Source organism: Salvelinus sp. IW2-2015, linkage group LG22 (assembly GCF_002910315.2).
Source record: "Salvelinus sp. IW2-2015 linkage group LG22, ASM291031v2, whole genome shotgun sequence".
In the NCBI taxonomy this organism is placed as follows: Eukaryota; Metazoa; Chordata; class Actinopteri; order Salmoniformes; family Salmonidae; genus Salvelinus; species Salvelinus sp. IW2-2015.
In genome coordinates this window covers 5,201,716-5,220,599 of record NC_036862.1, presented here as the reverse complement: position 1 = coordinate 5,220,599, position 18,884 = coordinate 5,201,716, and the positions used below count along the sequence as shown (strand labels likewise).

Sequence of the window (18,884 nt, the reverse complement as noted above, 5' to 3'; positions counted from 1 at the left end):
GTTCTTCGTCCCCCGCCCCCCCCTCTCCTTAGCTCCCCGCAGCAGGCCCAGTCAGGCTCCAACACAGCGGAGCATCACCCCCACTCCCCTTGGATCCTGCCCCACCCGTTTCTCCAGGGCCAGTCATTGGTGCTCTCCAGCCTGCAGGACAAGCGCAGGTCCATCCTGAGAGAGCCCACCTTCCGCTGGACATCTCGGTCTCGCACCGATCAGCAGTACTTCTCCTCCGCTAAGTATGCCAAGGAGGGCCTTATCCGCAAGCCTATCTTCGACAACTTCCGCCCTCCACCTCTCACGGCTCAAGACGTGGGTCTAATGCCCCATGGCGCTGGTGCCGGGGGGGTTGCTCCAGCGGGCTACCCTGCGCCAGGCGGTGGGACCGCGGCGGGCACCCGCCTGTTCTCTCCACTGCATCACCACCACCACCACCAGCAGCACCCCTCGTCCCGCTTCGAGTCGCCACTCCAGAAGCGCAGCCCCCTGCTGCGCGCCCCGCGCTTCACTCCCAGCGAGGCGCACTCGCGCATCTTTGAGTCGGTCACCCTGCAGTCGTCATCGGGGAGCAGCCCGGGATCGCTGTCTCCCCTCCAGTCCTCCCCCAAGTCGGGCCGGTCGGTGAGACGTAAGAAGAGGACGACCCCGGGACCCCTGCGAGGTCAACCCCGGTCCCCCTCACACTCCATGACCACGCGGAGCAGCCAGCCAGGGGCCCCGCCTGGAAAAGGTCCCTCTGAACTGTCTGTGCTGACAGGCTCCATCTCCACTGGTGCCAGCAGCACCAGTAATTCCTCCAGCTCTCTGCCCGCTAGTGCCTTAACGCCTGCCCCTTTCAGCACCTTCTCACCGGGCCCCCTGGGCCTCTCCACACACGGACCTTCCTCCTCCGACGGACATAGAGCAGCCGGGAGCCTTGGTGGTGGTGCGGGTGGCAACTCCGCTTCTTGCTCCTCTTCCCAACTCTTCTCTCTCTTCACTTCCAGCCCCCAGGAGACGGGCCGCGGTGCCGGGAAAGGGGGGAGAGAGAGGAGCGCCTCGGCTTCCCGGGACTCGGCTCCTGTCAAGGAGAAGGAAAGGGAGACCGAGAAAAGCAGAGAGCGTGAGAAAGAGAACAAAAGGGAGGGCAGAAAAGATTGGGAGAGGAGAGGCAAGGCGTCTACTCCAGACGCCTCTCCCAATAGGACACCCAGCCTGTTTGCTGGGGAGGGGAGGGAAGGGGAGGAGTCTCTGACCTCCCTTGCTCCTAAAAAGACACCTGGCAGGAAGAAGTCTGTTCCTGTGGACTCGGGTACAGAGGCAGCACCTGTAGACAGGGCTGCAGTCCACTCCTCTATTCCCCTTATCTTGACCAAGGGCCGCCTATCCAAAAAGACCCGTCCTTCGGAGAGGGGGCCAGAGGCTGAGCTTGGGGAGAAGGAGAAAACATGTGCCCCTGCCCAGCAGACACGCCTTCCCCCAGGGCAGACCGGCAGCAAGAAGCCCCCGGCGGTCCCATCCTTGGGTTCCATGCTGGCGCACGCCGAGAAGCAGCCTGTGGCCGACAAGCGGGTGGCAGGCCTGCTGAAGAAGGCCAAAGCGCAGTTGTTCAAAATCGAGAAGAGCAAGTCGCTGAAATCCCCAGACCATCCTAAAGTTCAGGTTAGTTCCCCTCTTCCTCCCCCGCAGCCTCTTCTCCGCTGACTAGGCTATTTCTGTTGGTTTACTTGATATGTTTCATTGCTATGTCCTCACAACCACAATGAAATCATCTGACATGATTCTGAGAGTGTTTGCTGCCATCAATAGCATTGTGAGTGTTTTGAACACAGACTGAAACCTGATAGCAGGAATGTCCCTGAAAGGTTTTTTTTCAAGGGGAATTCTGCCAAACCACTTTGTGCATTATGCAGACAGAAGTGCACAAATATATTCTCCTTTAGAACCCCCCCCCTGAAAGATGTTTATCTTAATAAGAGGACTGTCAACTGGTAAGAGAGCCTTGAGAATGATGGTTTCCAGATTAGAGCTGTCACGATACCAGTATGGTGATGCTTGATTTTCCACCAAACAAAAAGWACTTGAAGCAGACTGAACTCTATGCCCCTTTAAAACTTTGCTGTATGTAAAATATTCTAATGTAGTCTATAGCTTGGAAAATAAACAAATGTGACTGCTATAACAGTCTGCAACATAACTCTTTTCCTCAAGAAATGTAAATCTGCTTCATGCTTTGTTTCCTTTCCACGAATCAGCAGAGTTTCGCGATACTGGTATTGGGACAACCCTATTAGAGTAGCCCCTTCAGAGACTGATTTAGAGTTAACATAGATGTTATTTTTTTATTTTTATTTTTTTGAAACACAGTCCCAGAATTCGGGCACTTTATCTCGAGCCAGTGAAGTTTCAACTGTATTGATTTTTTGGGCTTTACTCCACCAGAGTCACGAGAGCGATTCTTCGGAGACGTCGGTGCGAGGGCCGCGCATCAAGCACGTGTGTCGGCGCGCCGCTGTGGCCCTGGGCCGCAACCGGGCCGTGTTCCCCGACGACATGCCCACTCTCAGTGCCTTGCCGTGGGAGGAGAGGGAGAAGATCCTGTCGTCCATGGGGAATGATGGTGAGATCCGTGTTAAACGGGCACGTCCCCTTTTGAAAATGTGTAATGAAGTATGACCCGCTCGCACACTCAAATGCTTCTCCAACAAATCAATGAAGTCATGGCGTTTGAGGGTCAGGGCCGTATCTTATTCTGTTTCAAATGTTCCTGGCCTGGCACCCCATTGCAAGAGTGATTACCTATTTCCATTTGGGACCTTTTTTGATTCGTCACCATATAATGCCCCCCCACCCCAGACAAATCTTCAGTGGCGGGCTCGGAAGAAGCGGAGCCCCAGTCCCCTCCCATCAAGCCTGTGATGAGGCACACCAAGACTATCCAGGAGGGAGGGGCGGTGCCCAGGAAGGGGCGGCGGTCGCGGCGCTGCAGGCAGTGTCCCGGCTGCCAGGTCCCCGACGACTGCGGAGTCTGCACCAACTGCCTGGACAAGCCCAAGTTCGGAGGCCGCAATATCAAGAAGCAGTGTTGCAAGTGAGTATGAGAAATTGAGAATCGTGTTATGTTGACTTGAGTTGAGCGATTATCCCAGTCACTCATTTCACGCCACAATGTTTGAATATGTGACTGACTGTATGCTTGTATGTTGTCGCAGGGTCCGAAAGTGTCAGAACTTGCAGTGGATGCCTTCCAAGATTTTTCTCAAGAAGCAAGTGAAAGGTCTGTGTCTGCATAAAGCCACAATGTCTTTGTCATTCACAGTTCTCAGTGTAATTGATGGGAATCTCAAATTTTTGTATTTTTAGGCAAAAAATACAAGAAGAAGAACAAACTGTCTGAAAAAAAGGAGGCATTACACCCCGTCAAGGGCCCAACAAGCACTGAGCCCAGTCTCAAACAGTTCCCGCCCCCTTTGAAGGAGGAGCCCCCTCGCAAAAAGAGTGTAACCCCTCCCCCGAAGCCAGGTGAGGAGAAGCAAAAACAGTCACCGCCACAGTTGCAGTCCCCTCCAGCCGACAACCCTACCCCCCCAAACGACCAGGCCCCCAGCTGCACCACCGCCCCTGGGCAAGACCAGAAACATCTTGCAACGGCACCCGCGGGCGCTGCTAGTAGGAAGGAACGTAAGCCTCAGCAGCCCACCCCTCCCTCCTCCTCGCCCTTCTCCTTCTCTTCCTCATCGTCCTCCTCACTCCAGAGCTCCCCCTCCCCACCAACACCCCAGCCCAGCAGCCACCACAGCAGCATCAGAGGCCACAGCCCACCCAGGGGACTGCAAAAAAAGGAGGGCGCAGGGGCTTCCAAGTCTCCGCCCACAGAAGCCAAGAGGAAGCCCAGCAGCAGAGCTTACCACGCCCATCACAGACACAGGTAGGAGGAGCCATAGCATGAAATCTCCAATTGTAATGGTTATGATTACCCTTTTTTGAAATGGCTAGAATATAGCTGTTTTCCCTTGCACGTTAGTATATCCAACTGTTAATGCTATTAAATAATATAATTAAGTTTCTCTCTTGATGTGGTCTAAAGCACTGATTTGCTCTAAATGGGATAGTAGCTAATGTGGGTACTCTTATAACCTGTGTCCCTCAGCACCCGAAGGAAACAAATGAAGAAACAGGCATCTCGCTCTGTCCCACCACCACCTAAACCCACCAACCAAAAGAGAAGGTATGTTCTGCACTAAGGCTGTTGGCGGTGACTGTATTACCGCCACACCGGCAGTCATGAGTCATGACCGCAGTAAAATTCCATGTGAGTCACGGTAATCTCCTCTTTATGCACTCAGGGCATGCGTTGGTAGTACCCAACTCGCTAACAACCATCAGGTCGCTAATGGCCTGATACTCAGGGCTCTATTGTCCATCGAACCACTTTGACATCAATGCAAATGCATTCAACATCACAAACACTTATCATCAAAACAGTATCATGCTTTTAAAAACTCACCTCACTGGGGATGATACATTTGAAGGATGAAGTTCAACAGCCGATTTGAAACTGAGTGAAAAAACAACACACACACACACACACACACACACACACACACACACAAACACACACACACACACACACACACAGTACCAGTCAAAAAGTTTGGACACAACTGCTCATTCTTTATTTTTACTATTTTCTACGTTGTAGAAGAATAATAGTGAAGATTTCAAAACTATGAAATAACTACAATGGAATCATGTAGTAACCAAAAAAGTGTTAAATGTGTTTTATATTTTGATTTGTTCAAGTCTCTTTTTTTTCTTTTTTTTTTCGGTTACTAGCTGCAGAATGCTGTGGTAGCTATGCTGGTTAAGTGTGCCTTGAATTCTAAATAAATCACTGACAGTGTCATCAGCAAAGCACCCCCACACCATCACACCACCACCTCCATGCTTCACGGTGGGAACCACACATGCAGAGATCATTTGTTCCCCTACTCTGCATCTCACAAAGACATCGAGGTTGGAAGCAAAAATCTCAAATTTGGACTCCAGACCTAAGGACATAYTCCACCGGTCTAATGTCCGTTGCTCGTGTTTCTTGGCCCAAGCAAGTCTCTTCTTATTGGTATCCTTTAGTAGTGGTTTCTTTTCAGCAATTCAACCATGAAGGCCTGGTTCACGCAGTCTCATCTGAACAGTTGATGTTGAGATGTGTCTGTTACTTGAACTCTGAAGCATTTATTTGTGCTGCAATTTCTGAGGCTGGTAACACTAATGAACTTAACTTTYTTGGTTACTACATGATTCCATATGTGTTATTTCATAGTTTTGATGTCTTCACTATTCTACAATGTAGAAAATAGTAAAAATAATGAAACCCTTGAAATGAGTAGGTGTTCTAAAACTTTTGACCAGGTAGGTAGGTATGAGAACCGTCAGAAAAGCGTCCTAAATTTGCTTTTCGAGTGCATACGGATGACATGTCTTCCCCTGCTCATTTGATAATGGGTCATTCAAAACCAATTTGACATATTAGTAAAGACAAGATTAAATTGAGAATAGTGTGATTGTTGAAATTGTGATCACTTGACGAGAGAACAGCGAGAACGGCGCGTGCAACCTATCATTCACAACTAAAGGTGCCAAATAACTCTAAATCTAGCATATAGGACCTGGTTTTTAAGTGATTACTTTTACGCTCAACAYAGCCACTTCATATGCACACTTGCTCTGGAATGGGAAAAATGTCCTTTCTATTTTATTCAGCTAAGTTCAATTAAATAGTTCTTACTWTACAATCATATAAAATAATAGCACAGGACTTATAAGCATATCTTGTCTGCTAAATGAACAAGCCTACATCCTATGGCATGGTGCGTAGCCAGATAACATACAGTAGGCCAACTCATCTTCTTCTGAAATACATTTTCTTCATATCATAATGGTTCTTTAGACCTRCCTAAAAAAWKTGTGGATTTATTGTCATGGTGTACATTTTTAAATAGATTTTATTAGACTTTCTTCAATGTYGATGTTCCAAAGATGTGCATCAGCTGCTTGTATGTGGCTTGTAGCCTGTCCGTGGAGCCCTGGAAATGTTAGATGTGTTTCTGTTTGTTAACGGTCAGTTACCGTGAGACCGGCAGTCTTTTGCATGACAAGAACCGGCTGACCAAATTCCATGACCRCCACAGCCCTATTCTGCAGTTCCCTTTATGACGTGACGTTTTTGTAAGGCGATGCCAAAGGCAAATAAATGTCCATCTTTGGATGGGCAATAAAGTGATATACAAATATATTCCATAAGTCTCATGCATGCCCCTTGGCCTTCATCCCTGACCCCTCTCCTCTACCTCCCCAGCAGCAGAAGCCGTTGGCCACCAAACCTGAGAGCAGTACTTTAAACTTGCTGAGCACTCCCTCGACTGGAGGCACCGCCAAGCAGAAAGTGCCCTGCGACGGAGTGCACAGAATCAGAGTGGATTTTAAGAAGGACCATGACGTGGAGAACGTGTGGGCCATGGGCGGCCTCGGCCTCCTCACCTCCGTGCCAATCACCCCGCGCGTCGTCTGCTTCCTCTGTGCCAGCAGTGGCAACGTCGAGGTGAGTCACGGGTGCCTCTTGCAAGCTCTCTCTACCAAGGTGAGGACCGGCTGGCCCCACTCTCAAAATGAGGGAAAAGGAGAGTTTCTTTGTATTTCAACAGAAGAATTTAATTTAATTTAAAGTGAGCTACTCATCTAACATAACATGGTGGTACACCCCCTGGACAGGACGCTAGTCTATCACAGGGTTCTACCGGACAGCACCAGCGGGCCCACTATGACATATCAAAGGCTACAAATGGGTTTGGACGGTATCCAGATTTACATACAGTTTCTGTACAGTATACGGTATTACCAAAACAATTTAGGCAACGAGGGGATTGATTGTCTCTGCTGTAACCAAGAAGCTTGATCTTGCCATCTAACCACTTAGCTAGCAAGTTGGCTAACCAAATGCATACCTGGAGCCCTGAGCTGGATAGAATTTATTTGGCACATCTTAGATAGTTAACTTATTGTTAGTTATAAGCAGTGGTGTAGAACGCCCCCGTGAGGGTATTGATAATCATACCTTCGGAATATCTAAATACCCTAGTATACTGTATAGTATACAGCAACAAACACTCAGATAGCACACAGACCACATGGTTTAGACCCTTAGTGGTAGTCTTCAGGCAGTTCAAAGTGTCTGAATAAAACCTCTCTCTTACACACAGCCTTTTAGATCCACATATCCCACTTTAATACCCATTTTTATTAATTTGACTGAAAAACTCCCCGCTGACTGTGTACTGCACCGGCGCGCCTCCCTCCCTCTCCTTCTCCTCCAGTTTGTCTTCTGCCAGGTGTGCTGCGAGCCCTTCCATCTCTTCTGCTTGGGGGAGACTGAGCGCCCTCTGGAGGAGCAGTGGGAGAACTGGTGTTGCCGCCGCTGCCGCTTCTGCCACACCTGTGGCCTCCAGCACCAGAAGACTAAAGTAAGGCTCTCCCTTTCGAGTGATTTGAGTGTGTAACAAAGGCTATTTAGTGGTTTGGGACTTTGCGAATGCGTATTTGTTTGTGGTCATTTCTAGAAGTAGACCAGTAGCGTCAGTCGACGTGTCTTCTACTGCTTGTGGAAAGAAACACACGCATGTTAATCCACAAAGTTAAAGCGAAACATATTCTTTTGAAATCTCATAATGACACACGCCCTCATTTTCCTGAGTTATCAGATTGGAAGGGGATTTTCCAATATGCCACGGGGATTTTTCAGAAAATATTCATTACAAGAACCAGTTACTGTATCATGCTGTTTACTCCTCTTTGTCATTCTAATCAGGGTTTTGATCCAGACAAATAACAATGTATGTGTCCCAAATTGTTCCCTGTTTAGTGCACTACTTTTGACCAGACCAGGTCAAAAGGAGTGCTCTAAATGTTGACTAAGGTGTCATTTGGGACTCGTACCTTAACAATATCATGATGAAGGCCTTTTGGTATGCACTATTGGGAGGAAAACTTCCCACCGCTTGTCTAGCCTATGCTATATCATTATCCCTGTAATGTCTGGCTCTTTTCAATGTCTTCCACAAAGAGGTAGAGAGAGATTTAAATTTCAATGGTACTTAGACAAACATTGAAGCTCTAATTACAAAGTCTGAGGCAAGATGGCAGTTAGGTTGCTAACTTGCTACTCTCCACCTTTTCTTCCCCAAGCAGCAACTTCTGGAGTGTGAGAAGTGCCGAAACAGCTATCACCCCGAGTGCCTGGGACCCAACCATCCCACCAGACCCACCAAGAAGAAACGGGTCTGGGTATGCATCACGCCATTCTTCTCCTGCTCCCTCCTCCAAGCAGTACAATGTGTTTTTTTTGTTAGTGGTAATCTGGCCAGCAGACCCAAAGGTTAGGGCTAGGCATAGAGATCGAAATTGGAGAAGTTTAGGGTAAGGTTTAGACAGGTTAACAGCCTGCCTTTTTGTTTAACCATTAACTGTCATTGAATGAATTTGTCATGAATTCTCCCTCTGTGTCCTCGTTGTGTCCAGATCTGCACCAAGTGTGTTCGCTGTAAGAGTTGTGGGGCCACAAAACCCGGGAAGGCCTGGGACGCCCAGTGGTCACATGACTTCTCCCTATGTCATGACTGTGCCAAACTCTTCGCTAAAGGTGAGTCACAAGCAGGACTATAAATAATCATTTTATGTTGGTGACTCTGGTGCTCCCAACTTAAAATTAGGAGCAACACGTGGAATTTAGGAGCACCCAGAATCTTTTTTACACAATTGATAGAGATTCAGCCTTTATTGGGCCTATATAAATTCTAGATACTTTTTGAAGCACATATTTTTTTGCCCTAGAAACGAATATGTAACCCTCTAAATACACGTTTTGTTTATTATAAAAGCTTAAACGTTGATACGAATACCTGTCATTGAAATGMGTCTTTTGTGGAATATTAGGTTTCCACATTGTGTGAAATAACTACACTGCTCAAAAAMATAAAGGGAACACTTAAACAACACAATGTAACTCCAAGTCAATCACACTTCTGTGAAATCAAACTGTCCACTTAGGAAGCAACACTGATTGACAATACATTTCACATGCTGTTGTGCAAATGGAATAGACAAAAGGTGGGAATTATAGGCAATTAGCAGAGACCCCCCAAAAAAGAGTGATTCTGCAGGTGGTGACCACAGACCACTTCTCAGTTCCTATGCTTCCTGGCTGATGTTTTGGTCACTTTTGAATGCTGGCGGTGCTCTCACTCTAGTGGTTAGCATTGGAGACGGAGTCTACCACCCACACAAGTGGCTCAGGTAGTGCAGCTCATCCAGGATGGCACATCAATGCGAGCTGTGGCAAGAAGGTTTGCTGTGTCTGTCAGCGTAGTGTCCAGAGCATGGAGGCGCTACCAGGAGACAGGCCAGTACATCAGGAGACGTGGAGGAGGCCGTAGGGGGGCAACAACCCAGCACAGGACCGCTACCTCCGCCTTTGTAGCAAGGAGGAGCACTGCAGAGCCCTGCAAAATTGCCCTCCAGCAGGCCACAAATGTGGATGTGTCTGCTCAAACGGTCAGAAACAGACTCCATGAGGGTGGTATGAGGGCCCGACGTCCACAGGTGGGGGTTGTGCTTAAGCACAACACCGTGCAGGACGTTTTGCGTTTGCCAGAGAACACCAATATTGGCAAATTCGCCCACTGGCCCCTGTGCTCTTCACAGATGAAGCCGGTACACACTAGCACATGTGACAGACGTGACAGAGTCTGGAGACGCCGTGGAGAACGTTCTGCTGCCTGCAACATCCTCCAGCATGACCGGTTTGGCGGTGGGTCAATCATGGTGTGGGGTGGCATTTCTTGTGGGGCCGCACAGCCCTCCATGTGCTTCGCCAGAGTAGCCTGACTGCCATTAGGTACCGAGATGAGATCCTCAGACCCTTGTGAGACCATATGCTGACACATGCACATTTGTGGCCTCTGGAGGTCATTTTGCAGGGCTCTGGCAGTGCTCCTCCTTGCACAAAGGCGGAGGTAGCGGTCCTGCTGCTGGGTTGTTGCCCTCCTACGGCCTCCCCCACGTCTCCTGATGTACTGGCATGTCTCCTGGTAGCGCCTCCATGCTCTGGACACTACGCTGACAGATACAGCAAACCTTCTTGCCACAGCTCGCATTTGATGTGCCATCCTGGATGAGCTGCACTACCTGAGCCACTTGTGTGGGTTGTAGACTCCGTCTCATGCTACCACTAGAGTGAGAGCACCGCCAGCATTCAAAAGTGACCAAAACATCAGCCAGGAAGCATAGGAACTGAGAAGTGGTCTATGGTCACCACCTGCAGAATCACTCCTTTTTTGGGGGTCTCTTGCTAATTGCCTATAATTCCCACCTTTTGTCTATTCCATTTGCACAACAGCATGTGAAATGTATTGTCAATCAGTGTTGCTTCCTAAGTGGACAGTTTGATTTCACAGAAGTGTGATTGACTTGGAGTTACATTGTGTTGTTTAAGTGTTCCCTTTATTTTTTTGAGCAGTGTATTTTCCTATTGCGGTACATTACGTTGAAAATGGTACATAGTCTCTTCAAAACATCAGGTTTGTGATGGCAACATGCAAGAGATCTGTCTATCATTGACCTCCTGAAGAAGCCATCCCTTTTCCTTTCTGTGCCCCCAACCAGGTTGTTAGCCAGTCAATGAGGTAACATGAYTGAACAAAGTGTAAACAAATGGTTAACAACGTCCACCCGTGAGTACTTTTAGAACTGCCCAACACGTAGTTTACGAATGTATAATGCGGCCTCGGCGAGCTGCTATAGGAATATAAAAAATGTTGCACCATTAATATGGGTCAGCTCTTGACCTGGTTGGGCTAGAGGCAAGCCGTTTTCGCTGTAGTAGTGGCGCAACCATGACGCTAACGAATAGGCACTCGCTAGTTTCTCTAGGGCACTTGGAAACAACGATACWTGGAAGCCCTGTCATTACTACAACTATTTTTCTGGGAGATAACAATAAGTCACACAGTGCTCCCAAARTAARACATGGTCGCACAGCAAAATATTTTGTCACACGTGTGACCAAATTGAGACCTCTGGTCTCAAGTAATGTAGAATGATCTAGCTCTACAGTACTCGGGCTATTGTCTCACTGTCTACATCTGTAATTGACCAAGGAAAATGTCAAAAGCATTCATTAGGGGGGCACATTGATATATAAAATGTTTTGCTACAGAAAACAATGTTTCTAGTTGKCAAAGTCCAGGTAGTCCCTTCTGGTTTCAGTCAGTTTTGTCCCTAAAGAACATGACCCTGGCATCTGTCTCCTCAGTACTATTAGAAGGGTTGAGTAGGGTCTGGTGAGAGATTTTTCTTCTATGACCCAACGACTTGTGTTTTCCAGGTAACTTCTGCCCCCTTTGCGATAAGTGCTATGACGAAGACGACTACGACAGCAAGATGATGCAGTGTGGGAGGTGTGACCACTGGGTCCACTCCAAGTGTGAGAACCTCACAGGTTAGCGGGCGCTCTTGTTTCACAACTCGACTCACGGGAAACAATGCCGTCTGTCTGTTTTTCAACACCTCTCCCGTTATGATGTGATACAGATTTGAACTCGGCACCGTTCTCTCTCTTGGCTGCTATATGTTCACAACTTAGGGGTATTATATTTAAATGTGTTTATCAATTTCAACTTCTGTTGATATACCCMAAAACACTTGTAAAATGCCTTTCCATAGTCATATACTCGGCATGGATCTGTTGTCAACACTTTTGATACTGAGAATTGACCAACCAACCGATACATTAGTGTAAAAAGTCAACCTCCTCTCTGCTCCCTTGTCTCCCACCACCAGACGAGATGTACGAGCTGCTGTCCAATCTGCCAGAGAGCGTGGCCTACACCTGCACAAACTGTACGAAGCGCCACCCGGCCGAGTGGAGGACGGCCCTGGAGAAGGAGCTGCAGGGCTTGGTGCGCCAGGTCCTCACCGCACTGCTCAACTCCCGCACCTCTACGCACCTGCTCCGCTACAGACAGGTGAGGAGAGAAGGGGATATCGGGTTGCATGTTTTGGGCCAGGAGTTTTTCCTGACCATGTAACTTCACCAGGGAAAGACTTAAAGCTCTGGTTGTGGGGTGTAACCTGGCCAAGTTGTTCCTGCTGATGTGACAGGGTCAGGAAAAACTCTGGGCCCTGGATTTTTGGCTATAACTAGGGCCTAGAGTTTGGTCACATGACCAGGAAAAACACCTGGCCCAACAGATTCAACTGTGGCAAAAAGTATGTCAACCCTTTGGAATTACCTGGACTTCTGCATAAATTGGCCATAAATTTTCAGTCACCACAATAGACATACAGTCTGCTTAAACAATGAACACAAACAATTATATGTTTTCATGTCTTTATTGAACACACCGTGTAGGTTGGAAAAAGTATGTGAACCCTTGGATTTATTAACTGGTTGACCCTCCTTTGGCAGCAATAACCTCAACCAAATGTTTTCTGTAGTTGCAGATCAGACCTGCACAACAGTCAGGAGGTATTTTGGACTGTTCCTCTTTACAAAACTGCTTCAGTTCCGAAATATTCTTGGGATGTCTGGTGTGAACCTCTCTCTTGAGGTCATGCCACATCTTCTCAATCAGGTTGAGGTCAGGACTCTGACTGGGCCACTCCAGAAGTCGTATTTTATTCTGTTGTTGATTTACTTATGTGTTTGGGGTCATTGTCCTGTTGCATCACCCAACTTCTGTTGAGATTCAATTGGAGGACAGATAGCCTTACGTTCTCCTGCAAAATGTCTTGATAAACTTTGGAGTTAATTTTTTGTCGATGATGGCAAGGTGAGGCAGCAAAGCAGCCCCAAACCATGATGCACCCTCCACCATAGTTTACAGTTGGGATGAGGTTTTGATGTTGCTGTGCCTTTTTCTCCACACATAGTGTGTTTTCCTTCCAAACAACTCAACTTTTAGTTTCATCTGTCCACAGAATATTTTGCCAGATTCTCTTTTGCGAACTTCAGACGTGCAGCAATGTTTTTTTTGGACAGCAGTGGCTTCTTCCGTGGTGTCCTCCCATGAACACCATTCTTGTATAATGTTTTACGTAACGTACACTCGTCAACAGAGATGTTAGCATGTTCCAGAGATTTCTGTAAGTCTTTAGCTGACACTCTAGGATTCTTCTTAACCTCATTGAGCATTCTGCGCTGTGCTCTTGCAGTCATCTTTGCAGGACGGCCACTCCTAGGGAGAGTAGCAACAGTGCTGAACTTCCTCCATTTATAGACAAGTCTTACCGTGGACTGATGAACATCAAGGCTTTTATAGTAACTTTTGTAACCCTTTACAGCTTTATGCAAGTCCACAATTCTTAATCTTTGGTCTTCTGAGATCTTTTGGTTGAGACATGGTTCACATCAGGCAATGCTTCTTGTGGATATCAAACTTAAATGTTGTTGTGTTTTTTTGTTTTTATAGGGCAGGGCAGCTCTAACCAACATCTCCGATCTCGGCTCAAGGATTGGACTCCAGGTTAGCTGACTCAATCAGCTTTTGGAGATGTCATTAGCCTAGGGGGTTCACATACTTTCCCCAACCTACACTGTGAATGATTAAATGATGTAGAATCAATATAGACAAGAAAAATAAAATCATTTGTCTGTTTTTAGTTCAAGCAGACTGTCTATTGTTGTGACTTAGATGACGGATCAGATCAAATTTTATGACCCAATTTATGCAGAAATCCAGATCATTGTAAAGGGTTCACATACTTTGTCTTGCCACTGTACATATTTTCTTTGTATGTCTGTGACATGTTAGGAGAGCAAATGGATCAGATGTGTTTTGTAATTTGACTGTCTTCCCTCCCCGCTATATCTCCATCTCTCGCTCTCTTTAGGCTGTGATGAAGCCGCCTGAGTTGAATCCCGAGACGGAGGAGAGTTTACCAACACGTCGCTCCCCCGAGGGGCCCGACCCCCCGGTCCTGACCGAGGTCAAGCCCCCCAACGACTCCCCCCTCGACCTGGAGTCGGTGGAGAAGAAGTTGGCCACCGGGCGCTACAAGTCTGTGGTGAGTCTAAAATCACATCCCACTCATGTGATCTCACAACTTGCACTTTGAAAAACGCATTCAATCAACTGCCCCGCAAAAGCATCTGTTGTCTCAGTCCATTTCAATCCTTTCATCCCATCAGCATCCACCCAGCATTGTGTGAGAACAGGAGCTATGTTTGTATGAGTGCAGAGCCACATCATCCACAGACACCTGAGTAGTGGCATGAATGCTCATCCCCGGGGAGCTCTCTTCGCTCCGAGTTCAAACGCAGTTCACGGTCAGAGAGAGGGATGAGATGGAGGGCAGTGTGTCACTCACTCAGTGTGGTGTTTTCTCTCTTCTCTCTTTCAGCTTGAGTTCAGTGACGACGTAGTGAAGATCATCCAGATGGCCATCAACTCAGACGGCGGGCAGCCAGAGAACAGGAAAGCCAATAGCATGGTCAAGTCCTTCTTTATCCGGGTGAGGAGATCCAACAGGAATTAACCTACAGAGAGCTTGCTCAGCCTCCGTTTCAGTAGTATGCTGAAGAAATATATAAACGCAACATGCAACAATTTAAGATTTTACTGAGTTAGTTCATTTTTAGGTTTGTATTTTTATTTAACCTGTATTTAACCCCTAAGGAAATCAGTCAATTGAAATAAATTCATTAGGCCCTAATCTATACATTTCACATAACTGGGAATACAGATATGCATCTGTTGGTCAGAGATACCTTTTTTTATTTTTAGGGGCTTGGATCAGATACCCAGTCAGTATAAGGTGTGATCACCATTTGCCTCATGCAGTGCGACACATCTCCTTCACATAGAGTTGATCAGGCTGTTGATTGTGGCACGACAATGGGCCACGGTATCTCTGTGCATTCAAATTGCCATCGATAAAACGCAATTGTGTTCGTTGTCCGTAGCTTATGCCTGCCCTTACCATAACCTCACCGCCACCATGAGGCACTCTGTTCACAACGCTGACATCAGCAAWCCGCTCGACCACATGACGCCATACACCTGCTCTGCGGTTGTGAGGCCGGTTGGATGTACTGCCAAGTCGGTAGAGAAACATTCCATTCTCTGGCAACGGCTCTGGTGGACTTTCCTGCAGTCGGCATGCCGATTGAACACTCCCTCAACTTGAGACATCTGTGGCATTGTGTTGTGTGACACAATTGCACATTTTAGAATGGCCTTTTATTGTCCCCAGCACAAGGTGCACCTGTGTAATGACCATGCTCTTTAATCAGCTTCTTGATATGCCACACCTGTCAGGTAGATGGATTATCTTKGAAAATTAGATGCTCATTAACAGGGATATAAACAAATTTGTGCACAATTTGAGAGAATTAAGCTTTTTGTGCATATGGAATATTTCTGGGATCTTTTTAATTTCAGCTCATGAAACATGGGACCAACACTTTACATGTTCCATTTATATTTTTGTTCACTACGCTAGTATTCACCCTGATTTGACTCCACTGGTAGACGGGCTGCTTCTCAAATGGCAGGGTAATACTTTTGACCAGGAGCAATGGGGCTCTCGTCAAAAGTAGTGCACTATGTAGGGCGTCCCAGACTGTACCTTTTTTTTTAAGGGCCCAATGTATCTGTTTTTATCTCCATATCAAATCATATCTGTGTAACAATTTAAGTACCTTAATGTGTTTTTCAATTAAAATGGTAAAAAAAAAGAAACAGAAAAAGCTTCTTAGCMAAGGGCAATTTCTCAAGCAAGAATTTGGCTAGGAATGTCAGCGGTCTGAGTGGGGAAGGGAAAACTGAAAATGAGCTGTTATTGGCAGAGAGGTTTGGAACTCTTATTGGTCTATGAACTAATTTACCGCATGGCGACGTCACCATGGAAGGCCAAAACTCCATCCCACCAAAACAGGCTGACATGTCAGGTGGTCTTTTCAAACCGCTCTTACACTAAAAGGGCATTTTCATCATTTTCACAGTATTACTACAACCTCCATAGTGTAGAAATGTATATATAACACATGCAACTCAGGTTTTTGACTGCAGTGGGCCTTTAACGTCTATTTTCCCCGTCTCTGTTGCAGCAAATGGAGCGCGTATTCCCTTGGTTCAAAGTCAAGGAGTCCAGATTCTGGGAAACGCACAAATTCTCCCCCAAGTGAGTGTTAACAGCAACATATCAATGAGATTACACAAGAGACTAATAGATCGGTACACATGCTGCCTGTCGCATTAATGATTCATATTGAAATGACAAACTGAATTATTGTTACAGTATATTATGACTCAAGATATAGCTTATATCTTAAGTGAACTTAACTTTTCAATGTACTCTCTGATACTCCCATGCGTTGTAGGCCTCTATGTATCTGTGTAAACACTGACAGACCCGCTCGAGGAGCCAAGTCCCATCTGAATGTTTAGATCTCTTCTTGCCATAGATCATGAATTGTGCATGCTCCCACTTCCATTGTGAGAAGGGGGGCCAGCCCGTGTCCCTTTTGACATAATGAGCTTTGAACACTCCTCTGTGGTCGCCCTGCGGTTTTAGCAGCGCTGATTTTTAGTCCTGCCTTTCAACCCCATTTGTTGATTTAAAATATTTAAAGTGCGTGWAGCAGCTATTTCTCAATGCCAGAAACGCATATAGTAACTTGGAACACCCCTAAGAGAACATTCCCAAATCAAAAACGTATCTTGATTTTTTTATAATACWGTAATATTGTTCTAGAAGTTTGGTTTGAGGTTTTCTCCAAATCAGCTCTAACTACGGAAACAATCCGACAAAGCCCCGTGGTCAGCATTGCACAGTGAGGAATTAAAAAGCCAAAGCAAATTAAACACTTTGGCAAAAAATGCGATACATTTGTAAGAATGAGGCGGACAAATTGGGCGTCTACTCGTCAATCTGCGAGGCACAACGATGGAAGGGGAGCTTCAGCGAAGCATTGCTTTTGAAAGTGGATGCTGTCCCTACCAACAACGTGGCTTATAAAGTATTACAACAGCCAGCAGAGAGAGCATTATTCAAGGATTCACCGTGTAAGTGAAAGAGCTAGCTTATTACAACCAACTAATTCCAGCATGACCGCAAAAATGGAAGAGCCAAGTGGAAGGGGGAGAAAGTAAGGAACTTGTCTGTCAGCCCTGCATTAAAGTCAAAAATTGGCTAAAGAAAGTGGTGATAAATAAAGTGTACCAGTTTCATTTAAGGACCCAAAAATTGACCGCTGCTCCATACAGGTTGCAGAAGAGTTTAAGAGATTTTCGATGTACCGATTCCATGGCACATGGTTTATGAACTGATACACAAAACAATGCTGGATTCAAAACTTAATTTTTCAATTTGAATTATTATACAAAATTCTTGCAGTAATGATAAATGGGATATTAACCTTCCCAGATCTGCAGATTTTTCTGTGATGAGACTGAATCATTAGGTCATTTTGTTTTGGTACTGTCTGTATGTAGCTTCTTTTTGGTTGCAGGTCCAGGAATGGCTGAAGAATTGCAATGTTTACCTGGAACTAACTGCAAATAGCACTGCTGGGTAATTAAGTCAGTCAATCGATGAATAATACTCTTATCAAAAATGTTGCTTTAATTTACAAAATGTAGAATCTATGAGAATAGAAAGGTTCAGAACTTTTGTGAAACAGCACAGTTGAAAAAAGGATGGGACTAAAATCGAACACAACATAACTGTTGTAAATGGTCCTGCATCTGTGAAATGTATACAGTATGTAGAAACCTAAGTGTTGTTGTCCATTAGTTTACTCCAATTAGGCGAGGGATCAAATCTAATCAAATTGTATTTTACCTGCGCCGAATACAACAACCTTTGAATGAAATGCTTACTGACAAGCCCTTAACCAACAATGCGGTTTTAAGAAAAATAAGTTCCGCTAGCGGAACCCCTCGTGGACAGCCAATGAAATAGCAGGGCGCCAAATACAAATCAACAAATCTCATAAATCAAATTTCTCAAACATACAAGTATTAGGCACCATTTTAAAGATAGAAATTCTCGTTAATCCAGCCACAGTGTCTGATTTAAAAAATGCTTTACAGCGAAAGCTCCACAAACGATTATGTTAGGTCACCACCAAGTCACAGAAAAACCGAGCCATTTTTCCCGTCAAAGAGAGGAGGCACAAATGGAGAGAAAATGAATCACTAACCTTTGATGATCTTCATCAGATGACACTCATAGGACTTCATGTTACACAATACATGTATGTTTTGTTCGGTAAAGTTCATATTTATATCCAAAAATCTTATTTTACATTGGGGTTACGTTCAGTAGTTCCAAAACATGCAGTGATATTGCAGAGAGCCACATGAATTCACAGAAATACTCATAATAAATGTTGATGAAAATACAACTATTATACATGGAACTTTAGATACACTTTTCCTTAATGCAACCGCTGTGTCAGATTAAAACAAAAATACGGAAAAAGCATAATCTGAGAACGGCGCTCAGAGCCCAAACCAGCCAGAGAAATATCCGCCATGTTGGGTAGTCAACATTATTCATAAATAGCATTATAAATATTCACTTACCTTTGATGATCTTCATCAGAATGCAGTTCCACAATAAATGCTTGTTTTGTTTGATAATGTCCATCATCTATGGCCATTTATGTCCAATAGCTTCTTTTGTTAAAACAAATCCAAAAGCGCGATCTGGTCCATTCGGAACGAAACGTTCAAAAAGTCGAAGAAACTTGTCAAACTAAGTATAGAATCAATCTTTAGGATGTTTTTATCATAAGTTCAATAATGTTCCAACCGGAGAATTCCATTGTCTGTAGAAAACCAATGGAACGA

General features: G+C 45.7%; 1 protein-coding gene across 1 annotated transcript in view; it reads left to right on the top strand.

Moving 5' to 3' along the window:
* kmt2a (lysine (K)-specific methyltransferase 2A) overlaps nucleotides 1-18,884 on the top strand; it is a 53,677-nt gene that overhangs the window by 15,397 nt on the left and 19,396 nt on the right. Inside the window, 16 exon segments of the mRNA XM_070433937.1 lie at nucleotides 2-1,635; nucleotides 2,416-2,593; nucleotides 2,830-3,064; nucleotides 3,186-3,250; nucleotides 3,337-3,901; nucleotides 4,124-4,201; nucleotides 4,320-4,326; nucleotides 6,332-6,574; nucleotides 7,347-7,493; nucleotides 8,215-8,313; nucleotides 8,548-8,668; nucleotides 11,411-11,524; nucleotides 11,866-12,050; nucleotides 13,918-14,091; nucleotides 14,428-14,538; nucleotides 16,136-16,209. Coding sequence (XP_070290038.1) covers nucleotides 2-1,635; nucleotides 2,416-2,593; nucleotides 2,830-3,064; nucleotides 3,186-3,250; nucleotides 3,337-3,901; nucleotides 4,124-4,201; nucleotides 4,320-4,326; nucleotides 6,332-6,574; nucleotides 7,347-7,493; nucleotides 8,215-8,313; nucleotides 8,548-8,668; nucleotides 11,411-11,524; nucleotides 11,866-12,050; nucleotides 13,918-14,091; nucleotides 14,428-14,538; nucleotides 16,136-16,209 — 4,030 coding nt within the window.